Source organism: Cryptomeria japonica, chromosome 4 (assembly GCF_030272615.1).
Source record: "Cryptomeria japonica chromosome 4, Sugi_1.0, whole genome shotgun sequence".
NCBI lineage: Eukaryota > Viridiplantae > Streptophyta > Pinopsida > Cupressales > Cupressaceae > Cryptomeria > Cryptomeria japonica.
In genome coordinates this window covers 668,780,362-668,798,260 of record NC_081408.1, presented here as the reverse complement: position 1 = coordinate 668,798,260, position 17,899 = coordinate 668,780,362, and the positions used below count along the sequence as shown (strand labels likewise).

Sequence of the window (17,899 nt, the reverse complement as noted above, 5' to 3'; positions counted from 1 at the left end):
TCTTGGCAACAATCTTTGCCTTCTCCTAATCCAACTTCTATTCTAATTGCTAATTATTGATTGCTATCTAGGAACTATTATCTATTACTCTACCCTTGTTGTCTTCTATTAACCCCCTACAAATGAGAGATTTGAGCCTTTTATAGATAGCTCTTAATACAATTCATTGGCTTAGATTGATTCAAAATCAATGGCAAGGATTACAAGATGGAAACCCTAATTAGGGTTTGTTACAACAAACTTCCTTCTGGCCAATAAGATCATTACAATGAATTAGACACATGTCCATCTTGATTTCTAACCAATGAGAGAATAGGTTAGGTACATAAAATAGTATTTGATGAGGCGTCATGTGTCACTTGCTCTATAATGAGATGAATCAGGTTCAACACACCTAGACTTATTGATGTGGCACAATCTAATGGGTTGGATGATGACTAGGATGCAACCTAGGACATGAGACTTCACAATTTATCTATATTTGAACGCAAATTTTGATGACTCCCTTATTTCAACCTATGCCCATCCAAAGTCCTAATTCATTGCATCTAAAACCCGAAGACTTTCTAACTTGCAAATTGACAACTTTTAGCAACATTAACCACCTTAGCAAGGTTGGCAACACAACCTCAATCCTGACTTGACAAGACATTCACTTCTCATAAGCAAGGGCTAACAACTACTAAACTTACCAAGCTAAGATGACCTAGCTAAACACCTAAGCCTAAGCAAAAAGTGGGGGTTTGTTGTGACGTTTTCACACATCGCCCCATTGCAAATGGGGACCCATGTTTTTTGCTTTTTAGGGTTTGTTTTCTTGGTTTTTTAGGGTTTTGTTAGTTAGCCTTTGCATTTTTGAGTGCTGTCGGGGAGATCAATAGGGTAGCAAGTCCGGCTTGAGTGAGGTCCTGTCCTAAAATTTGGCTAAGTCTGGAATGTCCTGATCCTGAAATTTGACTAAGTCTGGAAACTGAAAAACCTCAAAAAACTAGATTTTGCAATATAACTCCTGGAGGTCTGAAACCACTCTCAAACATCCTGAAAGTATATATGGAATATAACTTAAAGTATAAGTTCTTATACTTAAATGTTATATTCCATAAAAATTATCCTGATAGAGAGTGCGAAAAGTCAAATTTCGCTCCTGTCCTTCACTAAGGATCCAGAGCGAACTTCGCTCCTGTCCCTCCCAGGAGGACCAAGGCGAATCGCTCCTGTCCCTCGCCAAGGGTCCAGAGCGAAAATGCTTAGTTGAGCCATTCCTGACCTTGTTTGGACGAATCGAGACATCAAAGGCATGGTGAAGGACAAAATGAGCATGATAGAGCATCCAGACTTGATCAAAAACAATGAAATGATGAAGTTTTTGCCTAGAGGGTCAAATTTGCTCCTGTCCCTCACTGAAGGACCAGAGCGAAATTCTTCATAAGGTACGATCTAGGCAAAGATCAAGCAAGTTTTATGTTTGAAGGCAAGAAAGGAGGCGAGATGAATGCGTTTAAGACAAATTGAAGATTATGAAACGCCAACAAGGGACCAAAATGCTTAAGTTCGCTCCTGTCCCTCAGGAAGGGACCAGAGCGATTTTTGTTTTAGATGATTTTCTTGCCCAATTTGAATGGATCCCAAGGCATGAATAAATGGAATGGAACATTGCGCATCCGTTGAATATAATTTTTGAAGGATATGAAGTAAAGTGAAGCCTACAAGAGCAAGATCGCTCCTGTCCCTCTCCAAGGGACCAGGGCGATGTAATGAGTATATTGCTTCTTATTCAAGTTCAAGACATTCCAAGACGGAGAACAAGGTGGCAAGGACATTTCAAGACATTTCAATCAAGCACGAAGTTACAAAGGTCGCCAAGTTGAAGGATTTGCATTAAAATATCCTAGTTCGCTCCTGTCCCTCAGGGAGGGACCAGAGCGATATTTCCATAAAGGCATAGATTTCAAAAGTTAAGCAAGTGTCAAGCGACCAAGGAAGATCAAGGGATCACGTTTTACCCGATGAAGACAATTGCAAGTTGAAGAAAGTAAAGGCAAGTCCAAAACCTTGAAATTCGCTCCTGTCCCTCAGGAAGGGACCAGAGCGATATTGATTATATTGGCCAAATCTCTCAAAAGTTACGTAAGGTCAAGGTTTTGCAAGGTCGTAAAGGGTCCAAGACATGATTAGAAGGTGATATACAAAGACTTCAAACGTTAAACAATCATCAAATTGAACAAAGAAGCAAAATCGCTCCTGTCCCTCTCCAAGGGACCAGGGCGATTTGTATGGGATTCTTCATTTTCCTTCAAATTCATGCCAAGTCAGGGTTTTTTTGGGATCACACAAGGTATAAGGTGTCTTTTGAGGATGATATGCAAGAGTTTTGAACGTCAAAATGTTATCAATCAAGTTAAGGAACTCATATCGCTCCTGTCCTTTGGACAAGGACCAAAGCGATTTTTACAAAATCACTCATGCTCCTTCAAGATCAAGACAATGCAAGGATAGCCAAGGTCAAGGACGTCCTTTGGAAGGCAATGAACGAAGAACGAAGATCAAAAATTTGCAAATTTGAGCCAGGACACTAGGATCGCTCTTGTCCCTCTCTAAAGGACCAGGGCGATATTTGCCAAAACGCTCGTTATCCTTTAAAGATCACGTTAAAACAAGGTTGCACAAGGTTTTAAACATCGTTTGGAAGGCGATACAAAGGGAGATAGACGTTAAATATTACCAATTTGAGCTTAAAATGGAGAAAAGACAAGGATCGCTCCTGTCCCTCTCCAAGGGACAAGGGCGATGATCCTTCTAACGTCCAAATGCCTCATAAAAGTCAAGTGATACAAGCATGGAATGAACAAGCAAGGTTATTATTCACCATACAAGGAAAAGTTGATATCAAAATGGAGAATTTCAAGTGAAAACATCAAGATCGCTCCTGTCCCTCTCCAAGGGACCAGGGCGATGATACATCCAAAGGCACTTGTTCACACAAGCAAGACACTCAAACTCGAAGGACTCGACAAAATGGTCGATTTTGAACGTGGAGATGAAGACCTGGGACGTAAAATTGCAAGAATCAAGACAAAAGTGATGAATCGCTCCTGTCCCTCAGTCAGGGACCAGGGCGATGAGGTTTGAATCTTCCCATTTTTTCAATTTTGGCGCTAAACAAACATTTTGAATTTATTTAAATGCTAAGAAAATCGATAATTTTTGAAAATTCAATTAAATGGCATTTAAATATTGCACTTAATATTAATTAATTGTTTTTGCCTTCTAAAAAATCGAAATTGTTAAATTAAAAAAACGTTGGCAAATAATAATTAATTATTTTAATTAAAATTGAATGGAGCGCTTGGTATTTTAAAGGTCGGCTTTGTTATTTGTTTTAAAATCGTTCAAATTGCCTTATTAATTACCAAGTCGGCCTTAATGAATTGATGGTGTAAGCGCTTATATAAGGAGGTGAAGATTTTCATTTTTACATTATCATTTTACCATCTTCATTCAAGTGCGATTTGAGGAAGACAAAGGAGAAGTGCGAGTTGTGTTTTGAGGTGCGAACTTCATCAAAGGGAGGCATTAACATCAATCTAAGGAGGTGCGAACCTTAATTTCCATTTGAGCAAACTTGTCAAAGGCTTGAAGATCACGTCAAAAACTTGAAAGGTGGCGAAATTGCTATTTTGAAGGGAGATCACGTTGAAGACCATCTTATTTCAAATTTTGCCTAGGCAAATTCCTCATTTTGCATTTTAGAGTTAAGCTCTTAAGTGAGGTATGGCAAGATCTCTTGTTTTAATTTCGAATTTTGATCATCATTGCCTTAATTTTGAATTTTGAAAATTTGTTTTCCCTTAGCTCAATCGTTTTTTAGGAAATAATAACTCAAGGATTTATTATGAAGTTTCCTAAAAATTAATTTAATCTATGCTATTCATTGCAAAATCATGTTTCTAATTTTGAAATGTTGTGTAGGCATCAAATGGAGATCTCATCAAGGAAAATCAAGCCGGATCAAGGACGGTCTTCGCCAGGACGGTCTCCGCCAGGACGATCAAGCCAGGACAGGAGTGACTTCTTTCAATCCAGCGTTCCAAGGCGAGGTACATCATCCTGCACATCAAGGACACAGGGAGTTAGAACAAGGGCTCGTTGAAGAAGTAAATAGTTCCAGATGAATTAATTGAAGCAAGCTTCTCAACAACATCAAGTTGAATATCTACCAAGTTACAAGTGTCAAATGAGGTGGCGTCCTAGTCATCATTTCTCCAATCAGTGAGGTCCACCTCAGCATGTCCAGATTCAACGTACTTAACTCATGGAAGGTGGCACAAACTCCGATGTACCTACCCTGGCTATCCATTGGTCGATTTTTCTAGAAGGGACATGTGTCCAAGCAATACAATTTTGTCATTGGTCAAGCATTAAATGTTATGTAATGGTTGTAACAAACCCTAATTAGGGTTTTCATTGTAAAATCTTGGCCATTGATCTTGAATTGATCTAAGCCATCGAATTGTATTGTGGGCACTATTTAAGCCCTGGCATTTCATTTGTAAAGGCTAATTTTAGCAATTGTTAGAGATAGTATGTAAATAGTTAGAATAGTTAGAGAATAGTTGGAAGCAATTAGAGTAGAATAGGAAGACAAGGCAAGAAATTGTTGCCATTGATTGTAAACAAACTCCATTTTCATTGAAGTAATGGTGAAGTGTGTCGTTTCTTGCAATTTGCATGGTTTCTTGTTGAGTCTTCAATCTTAGATGGTAGATGATTAGATGAATGGAGGAAATGCGATTGATTAATGGTGGAATTCGTACATCCATACTACTAGCAGTTTGTTGATTGCAGACTTGCCTTGCGTAGTCAACTGGAATCATTCAGCCTAAGCTCAATTTCAATTTGTCGCTTCTTCATTGATATGCATCAACTTGATGGTGTCTATGCCTGTGGTGATGATTTGAACATCATAAAGCTTCCCTTAGAAGATCGCACTAGCCTTGTGTAGATGTTCCATTGATGTCAAAACAAGACCTAGTTGGAGTTTCATCAAAAATCAAATCATTGCTCCTACATTCTTAGTATTAGGATTAGATCCTCTCTTCACCCCCTTCCTTTTTCCCTTTTTTTAATCTAAGTTAGTGAGAGCTTGTGTTCTAGCAAAGTAGATCGGAAATTCAATCACCAAATGTAAGTCCCCTTGTGATTCCAGCAAATCACATCATACCACGGCGAGCTTGTCCACACGTAGAGACCCTACTAAAAGGAACCTTGGAGTCATCCTAACTGATCCTTTATGCGAATCTTCAGCAGTTAGAGACTTTTTCTCAAGAGAGGATAAGATACCCTTAGGTATTTTATTCTGTGTTAGGCTGTGTACAAAATACACGTCAACAGGGTCCCCATTTGCAATGGGGTGATGTGTGAAAACGTCACAACAAAAGGGATGATATCGAATCATTCGAGTTTATGAGAATGTATATGATGTTAAAATCCCTTAAATGATTTTATATGTATATACATATATATAGATAGATAGATGAGTAGGTTCACTTGACGTGTGAATGTTTCAGTAACTACAGGTACAAGGCATCGACTCCACCTAGCTCCACAGGTCTAAGCGTGCCCGCATCCTTGACGACGGTTAATAGGAGATAGCACATTGGCCAAATTCCCCAAGTCAAAATCCATGCCCCTTGATTAGGGCAATTCCCTTGATTTTACTATATTAATTATTTTATTAATTTGAGCTCCGACTACAACAGTTGGTGTAATGTCCCTTATTTTAATCACCTTATATTTTGCCCAGAAGAGATTAGAGTATCATGGTTCAAGTCTGATCTGATTGCTTAAGGGGAACTCCTACTATGCTTTGCCCTCCTCATCAAATGAAATCTTCTCCCCTTATATCTTCCAATGTGAGGGAGGGTCACACATCTTCATCATGTTTGCCCTTTGTAATGGTCACAACCTTTCACAATCACCACCCTTCGAAAGAGTCACAACCCTTCATCATTTATGCCCCTTGAAAGAGTCACAACCTTTCATAATTACCACCCTTTCGAAAGAGTCACAACCCTTCATCATGTTATACCCTTTGAAAGAGTCACAATCCTTTTATAATTTCTGCCCTCCTTTGGAAGAGTCACTTCCTTATTCACTTCCCATTCCTTCCTTCTTCCATTGATTCTTCCTTGATTCACATGCTCCATTCTTTCTTCTTCTCCTCCCTCACAAATGAGGTTCTCTTATCCCTTTTATACCTCATGTTTGAGGGAGTCACAACTTTTCATTTCATGCCTTTTGACCATTCATTAACTTAATTAAATTTTAATTATATTTAATTTTATTCTTTTATATTTTAGTTTTAATTTTATTTTTTATTCTTTTGTATTTTAATTTTATTATTAAATCCTATTACAAAGTGGGGACATTACAGTTGGTAGCTTTCGAATACCCATTCGTCATGTTGAGTCGACCCATAATGACTCTGCATATTCTGTCAATTGAGATGTGTGTCAGTTATCGCATGCATGTATGGTAATTCAATATATTAATGTGGAATATGTCTTATATGCATTGGGTGGAATGAGATTTGAATGATTATCTATGGGGGTCTTTAGGGAGTTTATTTGATAATTGGATTTTAATTTGAGTTTTATTATTATTATATCCCTCACAAAAAGTGAGTTTATTTTTTGTAATTGAGCTCATTTGCTCAACACTTCGTGTATTAACATATTCTTCTCTCAAAAGCCCTCTTCATGACCACATGGTGATTGTTGAGATTGAATGATTTTGGAAGGTAGATTTTGTGGGTGTGGAGTTATTTGAATTGGATTATAGAAGCTTTGCTGCTGTTTGAATCTTTTGAGCATTGCTGGCATGTGGGATTTGCAGTTTGAGTTTGAGTGTTTCTTCCATTTTGAGGTAGGCTCTCTCTCAATTTCTCATTGTGTTTCAATTTGAACCTTCTATGGATGTGTAACATGCATTAGGAGATGAGTTTTGATCATGTTGTGATCATGTTTTGATTCTCTCTGTGTTTGATTGTTGAATTTGTATGTGTTGGGATATTTTGATGCAAATTGGGGTGTTCTTGGGTAAATGCTGCTCAATTCTCCTTGGGATCCTTGTTTGGATGATGTGTTTGTGTTTTTGAGATGTCTTGAGGGTGTTCTCAAATGGGTTTGTCCGTGATTTACCCTTCCATGCCTCGTAATTATCAATTTTGATGCCCCAGTTGACTTCTTGGACCAAATTCACACACCCAATGCAGAGCTGAGCAATTGCAGGAGAAATCACACAACTGCAATAGGAATCATGCAATTGCTGATTGATTCAGGCAATTGCAAGCATTCTCACACATTTGCTTCCAGTTTTACACATTTGGTTGCTCTAAACTATTTTTGGGCTATTTGATCTTTGTCCTGGGTCTGATGAGTTGTTCCACCTAATTGCTTGGGTTTTTGGGTCCAATTTATAAGAAAATATGGACACAGAAGCTGCAATTGGTTTACACAAGATAATCCATGCTTCACTCTTTCGTTCAATAACACATTACATATTTATAGGAGTTTGGGTTCCTACATTATAGGAACAACTCACTAATTATTTGAGTTGTTTAACAACTCAAACAAACATACTCCCGTACAACAATATGATTAACAAACCTAACAGATAATCTAATATTACTAACAAACATAATTACTACGTGAATTATTACTTTACCTCACACACTCTATCCCATGTGAACACTAACATGAATTCCTAACATTCTCCCCCTTAGTGTGAACATGGTAAGAACTCACACCCTACGTCTGTAGTATGCACACTCCTGTGGCATGTCCAACTGACTCATGACCTTGATCCAAAGAAAGGCTCTCTCCTCCCATGGTTTTAAACAGGCTTACCACAAACCTTGATGTGAATAGAAACCTCCACCGTCTGTCCACCTCGTGTGGTTTTCTGGATCCTCCCACAAACCCTTTCAAGATCCATGAACTGATTTACACTGGTGCTTATATTTCTCCAACATCAGGGGAAAATTTAGGAAATGCAACTCACACAAAACAAAACAGGGAATAATTTCACATTACATCTATGAGAACCAAATGTTCTCAATTGCAGTCACTGTTGTCGATCACTGCATAGGAAACTGCCACTTGAAGTTGTCCTTGACTTTAGCTGATTTAGCTCGAAATAGAAATGGAACATTGATGTTATGCCCCCACCCCTCAATGTGAAATTTCCATTTATTTACACCTCACATGAGCACTGAAAAGAAAACAAATCACCTAAAACTGCATACCAATGTCTGGATCTTGCTGCACATGATCATGATTGCCAGTGAACGTATTCACTAGTTGATCATCTTCTGACGAAGTATGGCAGTCAGAGGATCTCCGTAGTCAGAGGATCACTGACGTTAGCCACTTTCCTATACAACTGTCTTTCCAGCATCCAACACACTATGTAAAGTAGAAAACCAAAAATCTAAAGCTCACACCACACCATTCGCAACTAGAAGCAAATACACAACTGAAAAAAAATGTCACCACACCTAATGTGCGACCCCGTTGTTGGTGACTGACGAGAGGACACTGATTGTCCTCCTTCCTCCGTTGCCTCCAACCTCCAGTAGACTTTCTAATTAGAAAATTTGACTTTGGAGCTTAATTTTAGAATTCCCCCTGATTGGAACTTCTCTTTTACAAGCCATGGGAGTGTCGGGTACCACCGATCATGCACTCCAATTGACACATTTTTTTTAATGAACAATATATAATAATAAACTATAGAAATAATTTACTATAGTAAAACTAATAAACAATATTACTTGATATCCTATCACAACATAGTCAAAGCACCGATGACAATATATCTCAATCAATATATATGGCAATGAACCTCTGCCCAATGAAAAGAGCAATCGAGCAAACAAGAAAAATCATCCTCTGCATTGAGCCGACAGTGAACACGATCCAATGAAGAAACACACCCTCCAATTGATCAAGAAACCAGATTCAATGTGTAAAGACAAATAAGGAGTCTGCGTAGTTGCCCTGCCAAACCAAAGGCCACACAAATCAGGCTTATCTTCAATCCAATCTGGAGCACATCAACAATAACAATGAAACCTGGTCAACCAAATTCGAGGGCCTTGCGGACAACAAGGAACTGCTTGGTATCGACAAAACATAGACCAATAGTTATAAATAGATACACCAAAGAAATAAACAAAGTGATCCAATGATCACATGGGAACAACCACCGTATAGATGTCGGTCAATGATGATAGAATCTGATCAGTTGATGTGTACAGGTTGACCAAGCCAATATAAAAATTCAATGCTTTTAAAAAATGAGCTTGTTGCAGACTCCTACAGCCAAGGAAAGATACATGGAGATGGAGATCTTCTTTCCTTAAATTAATGATTCCAAAACAAAATGTTGGTAGTTTGTGGGTGAAATGGCGATCATTTCTGCGATCAAATGCAAACACAAGTATCCACGATCTTTAGGGTACACACTAAGAATATGGATTGCAGGAATGAGGTGACTGGGATAATAAATGAAATATGGAATATGAATAGGCCCAGTGCCTATTTATCTCTGATACCATATAAGAAAATATGGACACAGAAGCTGCAGTTGTTTTACACAAGATAATCCATGCTTCACTCTTTCGTTCAATAACACATTACATATTTATAGGAGTTTGGGTTCCTACATTATAGGAACAACTCACTAATAATTTGAGTTGTTTTAACAACTCAAACAAACATACTCCTGTACAACAGTATGATTAACAAACCTAACAGATAATTTAATATTACTAACAAAAATAATTACTACATGATTTATTTCTTTACCTCACACACTCTACCCATGTGAACGCTAACATGAATTCCTAACACAATTGGCTTGTGATATGATGAATTGTGATGTCTAGGTATGCTTTCATGTGATGCCAAAGGGAATTTGCATTTATACTTTTGAATTGAGATCATTTCGGGATTGATATTCTTGACTCAAGGACCTAGAGGTTGCTCCTTGAGTTGTGGCTTTGTTATCCATTGAGTATATGACCTCTTGTGATGGTATTATGATAATTAGCATGTGTATCTATGCATTGTTCTTGTTCATGTGTGTGGGCATTATAGTATGTGTGATTTGCATTGAAGTTGGCATTGATACTTGACCCATACCCTTCCCGGGTGTAATGAATTGATAGCTCTTGATATTAGCAAGTGTTATGAATGCTTGAGTACTTGTAATTAACTTGAAATAGATGCCTTGTATCATTTTATATGATTGTATTTCATTATGGGATCAAGTAGACCAATGCTCTTGGTAGCATGACTAATTGAGTATGCCTTGTATATGGTTGAGAAGGCATTGTGTAAAAGAGATATTTGATGTTATTGAACATATGGGAAGTGAATCATTGCATTATGTTTTAATTTGATACTTCATTCAATTGAATGGGATGAGCCTAGGACTAAGTACTAAAGTGGGTTTAGGGAGTGGCTCCCAATGCACACTCGTTCCAAAGTGGTATGTAAGCAATCATGTTGGGGAGTTTCTTAATCAAGTGATAACTTAATAATAAACTTGGGATGGGTTAAAACATTAATTAAGATAAGTGGTTCCCCAAGCATGCCTTGAGTGCTAGTACAAGGCTAAGGATGACTTGGGAAGGCATGCCTGCACATGAAGCGTTGGGACTTGTCTAGAGAGACATGCTCACTCATGTAGTGTTGGGACTTGCATGATCGTCATTCTTGTTTGTATGAGAAAATGCTCAGTTCCATGTGGTGCGTCCTCATGAGCACACATCATGACACTCCATATACTAGCACTCTAGTATCTAGGCCTTGATAGTTGAGTAGCAGTAGCACCCTATAGATTTACAGTTGCTTGATCTTTTGGTAATCTTGTTGTGATATGTGTCGTATGGCAAATTTGGTGTTGCTCTTATGGGTGTCTCTTTGTCCTCATTGTTGCCAATTGAGGATGCTTCCTTATTCTTTTGATATTTTACTTATTGTTGCTTGGGCACCATCTCTTACTTGATGTGAGTGAGGCATTGATGGAATTATTATCTTGATATGGCGTTATGACTCTTGTTGGGTGTTATGCTCATGTTGAGTATTTACTTCATGTTTAGCTCGTGTAAGCCCATTGCTCTCCCTTGTATTCTTGCATGATTGTTTGGGCCGTTTGACTATCTCCATGAGCATGGTTGGGTGGACCTCAGTGTACCACATGGTCGAGTGGTGTTGCCAACCACTGCTGGGGGTTGGAGGATTTGGTTCGTGACTGACTCGATGCGTTTGACCTCCTTAGCATTGGATTCTTCTCATTCCCTTCTCTTTTTGTATGATGTAATCACTTGTATATTGTGACATGTGATGTATCATTGATTTTGTATGTATTGAACAGTCCAATTGGAGATGGATGTAATAATTGATAGTGGATATGTATTAGTGTTGCTTTACGTGCTCCAATGTTGGGATCAGGCATGAAGTATGGTCTCTTATGCTTTTTTGTCCTTGATGTATCTTGATATTATCATAGGAATATATCAATTGGGTTTTAAAATGAACATAGATGTGTTTGGTTTAGTATTGGAGGTTGATTTAGTCATCTCCTAGTGGATCATGAGATATTGATCCAGTCTTGAATGCGTTGAACTCTGGAAAAAAAAATCTTCTCCTTTTGCATGTTTTCAGTTTGAGAGGCATGCATGACTCTTTACTCCAAATATTCTTGGTTGTCCCTTTATTGACACATTTAATAAATAGCATACTTATAGAGTTTAAGAATTAGTTGATACATGCAACTAGCTCTGTTTTTCTATTTGAAATCTAAATAATCTTTTTGGAGAGTCAAAAAGTCTCTCATAACTTCTCTTAGCATCATTAATGACTTATAATAAGTTTAAATATATTTCCTGCAGGTAGCAGTTCTCAGGTGGATGATGATGAAGAGCTTGCTAGAGCTCTACAAGCAAGTTTGGACATAGCCTCCCCTCCACGTCCACAACCAAGTCCGAGTTACGCTACACCGTATACTTATCCTAGTGGATACAGGTAAGTTTCTAGCTTTATATTCTGTATGTCAATATGACACATTTCCCTCTTCTTATCATTTGGTCCTTTCTTTTAGGTGAAATGATTTTCTTGTAGGTTTATTTCAAAATGGCAAGTATGAATCATTGATTTTATTGAATGGATTGGAATCATTTTAGTTCTGGTTGATTGTCTTAGTTAATATTGAATTGTCAAACGGATATAAGTACCATATGCATAGTCAAAGATAACAGCAATCCAACAATTGCCGAACAAGCAATCACATTATGTATATATCTTCCAAAGTTTTTGACTGAGATTATATCAGATGTGCCCCTTATCCTGTACTCAGATATCCTGACTCTGAAAATCATGTCTCTGTTTCTGTTCCAGTACCCATATCCATGACTGTTGGTAACTATGACATTACCTTTAATTCCTGTACCCATGTTTTCTAATTGTTAATATTAGCCAAAGGTTCAACATGTACTGACATGTTATGCTAGTTTCATAACATAATTAAAACATGATTGAGCCTTATTTATTGTTATGACCCATACTTAAGGACGATTGGGAGCTACTTAAGGTCGTTAGACATCTTTTAGCCCCTCACTATTGTTGCCTTATCAATATGTTTATATGGCCAATTTGGGGTCTATGTTTACATTGTATTTGATGCCTATGTAACCCCGACGTGATGTTTTCAATACATACAGGACTTTGTAGAGATCTAATAAAGTATATCAAGACATGATTTGGCCACAGAAGCATGTCATTTACATTGCTTCAAGGTCCTTACTTATGATACTTAAGCACTTGTATAAATCACAACAATGATACTGTTGGTTGTTAGTGATGTTAAGAGAGAGCATTCTGCAATTTTCTCAGATAATAACTATACGGTGTATGTATTCTTATTCAAAAGAAATTCTTAATTTTCTTCTGACTAAGAGGACTTGTAGAATAGGTAAGACACAACTTGTCACATACTTCACCTAATAATTTTCTTAATGCTAATGGGTACAAATATTTGTCAATTTAGAAGAAAACCTTATAGCAGAAATTTGAGGATGTGGTAGATCCTCTACAAAATGCATCAGAAGATGCCATAGTGAGTATACAGGGTTTAGCTTACATTTCAGAGCAGGGGGATAGCCTTTTCTGTAGCTTATTCAAGACATTAACAGGAATTTAGCTGTGGATGAGAAAAGCAATATTAATAGAGTCAGTGTGGGCCTAACTGTCCACATTTTAGAATAGCTCTGTTATAAACCACCATAACAACATGTAGATGAATATACAATTCATAAGATTTTGGTTGATTATAATAATGGCAAATAATACATAAGATAACTGATTTCTTGGTAGTACTTTATCATTTGTGGTTTCAAAAATGATATTTTCTATATGTTTCAGAGTCACGAAATGGCAATTGAATAGCTCCTCAAAGGAATAGATATCTCTAAGTACATTCTAATCACTTCAACTCTGACAACTATAAATAACGTAAGGTGTATATGTGATAATACTATTTAATGAATGTTCTAGTTTATACATTATATAATGTATATATAGTTTAGTCAACTACACACCTGCCTATGATATTTTGTTGGTTTTGGGAAAGTGTCAAACATCAATCTGCTAATGTGTACAGATACAAAGGGTGAATATATTGGGTTACAACAATTGTATGATATAAAAAAGTTACTTATCAAAAATCAAACTTTATTGCTTATACTAGTGTTTAGGTAGTTCGTTGTTTTAGTGATACACATTAACATGTATCTTTGTTGGTGTAAATAATTATTCATCATGGATATTATTACACCTTACTTAAGTTTACTTAGGATAATGCATTTCATAGTAGTTTGGGTATGAGACACTTGGGTGTTTGTGTCACATTGGGATAGTGTGTGTAGGAGAATTTCGACCTTTTATGGTGTTGATCTTATTACTACTTTATCATATCCACTTATTGTGGAGTGATAATTCCACTTTCGGTGGGTGATCCACCTCATGTGGAATATTTTATTGTTTCTTCTACTTACCCACACCTATTTCCTACCTACCCTTGTTTCTTATTGAACCACATGTCATGATTGTGTGCTCACATATCCATATAGCCTTGCCTATATAAACAGGCTCATATTCATTGTATGAACAACATTTGAACTATTGATCATCTATCTATTGATGAGAATACAGTTTATTCTTGTCCTATATTTTGTCTCTATTTTGTACTTTTCATTGAGCTCTTGATCTTGGCAAAATCTCACAATCTCGTATCATAAAACAAGAAGTCACATCAAGGGTTTATTTATTCCATTTAGATCCATAGAACTGGAATTTAGATGCATTAACATCCACTCCCATCAACTTCTTTCTTCAATTCAATTGCCTTAGCTCCCGAGTTATTTCACTAACTTGCATGCTCATTGATACAAAGTGCTGATTGATTGTAATGTGGTCATAGTATTTCTTGCTATAATGAAATTTATTTCCTGAAGATATTCTTTCATAGGTGAAGCTAGAAAATTGAATCTATGCTGTTTTTGGAAATTACGAGGGCAATATTTTACGCAGGATCTGTGCTGGTTGTAACACTGAGATAGGCTATGGGCGCTTTCTGAGTTGTATGGGAGCTGTTTGGCATCCTCAGTGTTTTCGTTGTCGTTCTTGTGGGGAACCTATTTCTGATTATGAGGTATAAACATCCTTTCACTATTCATTTATTTTTCATGTATTACATCATCTGGCTAAGTGGATTAAAATTGATACTTGTTTTTAGTGCTTATTGGAACAATTTTTTAATTTTATACTATATAATAAGTATGACTATTTTGCTTGTGTAGTTTTCCATGTCAGGGAATGACCCATACCACAAGTCCTGTTACAAGGAGCTTTATCATCCAAAATGTGATGTCTGTGAAGAATTTGTAAGTTTAAATCCATTTGATCAACTTCACTCTTATAAATGTTATAAATGCACTAGTATCTGAAGACTATGATTGATGCTCCCTTGAAGAGCCTGGATCTAGTGAAGACTTCAAACATATTTTTATCCATATTTCTAGCCTTGTTTACGTTTGAATTTTAAAGTTTGTTTGACAAATTTAATGTCTGCTTCCAGTTCTTGTTATGAAGAGTGTACATTTCTTTCTCTTTATGGATGGTTTATGATACTTCATCGTCAACCATATTTAAAATTATAGGATGTCAGTTTGTTTTGGCACCTATTTAATACTTCAAATTCTGTTGTTTTGATTTTAGAATATGAGGTGGAAAAGAGTGGTTTTTTATTGAAATATTTCTTGTATGATCTTGATTTGTAATTTTTCTGTCTTCCAGATGGGTTTCATATTTGAAACACATCATGAAAGCTCTTTTTTCTTAGTTGTGTTTACTTAGATATTCATTTTAATTCAAATATTTTAGTAATGTTGTCTTCCAGATCCCAACAAATAGAGCTGGCCTAATTGAGTACAGAGCTCACCCTTTTTGGGGGCAGAGATACTGTCCTACACATGAACATGACAACACACCTCGCTGTTGTAGTTGTGAGCGCATGGAGGTGAGTAAGCATTATATACTCTGTGACATGGTTGCATATTTTGGTTGCATTATTCAATTTGTGATTTGTGTGTGTGCTTTCAGCGAAGGAATGAACAGTACATTTCATTAGATGATGGTCGGAGACTATGTCTTGAGTGCTTGGATTCTGCAATTATGGAAACAAGTGAATGTCAACCGCTTTACCTTGAAATCAGGGATTTCTATGAAGGCATGAATATGAGAATAAAACAGCAGATCCCAATGTTGCTTGTTGAACGGCAAGCATTGAATGAAGCAATGGAAGGGGAGAAAGATGTAAGTTTCTAAATAGATTTAAGCCTATTTTGGCTGCATCCGTTAAATTTAAATGCTGTAGAAGTAATTTATTGTGCTTAAATTGTGCCATATATTTTCCCTATGGTTATAGGGACATCATCACATGCCAGAGACTAGAGGACTCTGCCTGTCAGAGGAGCAAACTGTCAGCAGTGTAAGAATTCCATGCAGAAATTCCAAAATTAAATTAACTGGTAGCATATTGATTCAGTTTCTTCTAAATTTTTAACAAAACTATATTATGAATTGTTTTCTGTTGTTTATGGATAGATTGCTAGGAGGCCGAAGATTGGAGGAAATCGTATTCTCGACATGTTTACCGAGTCCCAGAAGCTGACTCGAAGATGTGATGTCACAGCCATTCTCATACTGTATGGCCTTCCAAGGTAATGATGGTAAAGCGAGCCTCTGGTTTTTAATTTTCATTATCTGATTCATCATTCAACATATTATAGAAGTTATTGAACCCAGATTTACTTCTATCAAGCTATGCTTAACCCTTATCCCTCACTGCCTCTAATCTCTTTAACTCCATTTATGTATGAGAAAATCACCATGTTCAGTTAATATCAGTGAGATTGGAAAAGATTATAATGTTTTGACTTCTATCATGATTACTGCCACTAATAGTGGCCCTCTTGCCGACATGCAGATTATTAACAGGTTCAATTCTGGCCCACGAGTTGATGCATGCATGGTTGCGTCTGAATGGTATTCTATCTTTGCCTCTATAATATATGTATCAATAATGTTTAACTGAGTACTAACATCGTCTTTCTCCCCCGTGAAGGAAAATATTCATAATGTATGCAAGTTGCCTGATTATTTGCTTAACCTATCCTCAAGCCCAATGGCTGTTGCTTTGGTTTATTATCCATGAAATCATTACCATTCTTGAAGGTTCTCTTTAGTGACCAGTTGATTAGGAAATCTAGGGTCTTTTATAAGGGTCAGCGTTCAGTAATTCTACCCCAGCTCTGGGATCTTAGAGTCAAATACTGACAATGTGATGGTAGATTAGATTTCTTAGTAGATAGAAATAGAGGTATCTTTTAATTTATTGTCTCACAAATGATGCTCTCACTAACCTATGAATCTTGCAGGTTGCTGCAAGTATAAGGGGAAGATAGCATGTCCACAAAGTATGTTGATTTACCAAGTATTGATAATACTTCAAGTGCTGCTGATTATATCACAAATATTGCTGAGTGTTGAGAATGAGATCGATCTTCAAAGGCTTGCACTAATAGATTGATGTTTAACCTTTCACCGATCTATCGTGGATTATATATATATGGGTGAGGAGACATATCGATGGAGAGACATGTCTCCACACGTGTGGAGACATGTCTCTCCATCGATATGTCCATTCATTAATCATTGCAAACATCACACCAATTCATAATCGGTAGTTTATAATCCATTAACAAAACCAATTCCCAATCGGTAGTTTATAATTCATTAACAAAACCGATTCCCAATCTGTATGTTAGAATGATGAATCATTAAATCGATACACATTATCGATTATAATAAAGATGAATGAAAGTAGTTGATACACAATATCGACTGGGTTTAGATCATGCACGATATTCAATGCAGATCGATAAACACAGATTTATACCTGGAAGAACAATAGTAATGATGATCGATGTATGATCAGCCATTTTGATCATTCAATCGAATCGATGTTTATTCATAACATGATTATTTATCTGACCGAATCTATCATCATTAACATAGATGTCCTCCTGTCTGCAAATACCTTCTTCATCTTTCTCTCTTACATGTACAACTTTTCCAATGTGAAATCAGCAAAATAACAGATTTATCATTTATGGGTTTATATTAGGGTGAGAGGCTTGAACCCATTACCATTCTTGAAGGATCCCTTTGGTGACCAGTTGACTATTAAGGAATTTTGGGTGTTTTATAAGCTC

The 17,899-nt window shown here is 36.8% G+C and overlaps 1 protein-coding gene across 4 annotated transcripts in view; it reads left to right on the top strand.

The window, feature by feature from the left end:
- LOC131061839 (protein DA1-related 1) overlaps nt 1–17,899 on the top strand; it is a 72,609-nt gene that overhangs the window by 34,648 nt on the left and 20,062 nt on the right. For 3 of the 4 annotated variants that reach the window (XM_057995680.2, XM_057995681.2, XM_057995682.2), the window contains 8 exons: nt 11,960–12,092; nt 14,655–14,775; nt 14,924–15,007; nt 15,523–15,642; nt 15,726–15,938; nt 16,051–16,113; nt 16,230–16,345; nt 16,612–16,670. In XM_057995680.2, coding sequence (XP_057851663.1) covers nt 11,960–12,092; nt 14,655–14,775; nt 14,924–15,007; nt 15,523–15,642; nt 15,726–15,938; nt 16,051–16,113; nt 16,230–16,345; nt 16,612–16,670 — 909 coding nt within the window. Of the gene's footprint in view, nt 1–11,959; nt 12,093–14,654; nt 14,776–14,923; nt 15,008–15,522; nt 15,643–15,725; nt 15,939–16,050; nt 16,114–16,229; nt 16,346–16,611; nt 16,671–17,062; nt 17,230–17,899 lie in introns of those variants that run through there. The other variant, XM_057995683.2, reaches the window with a different exon arrangement.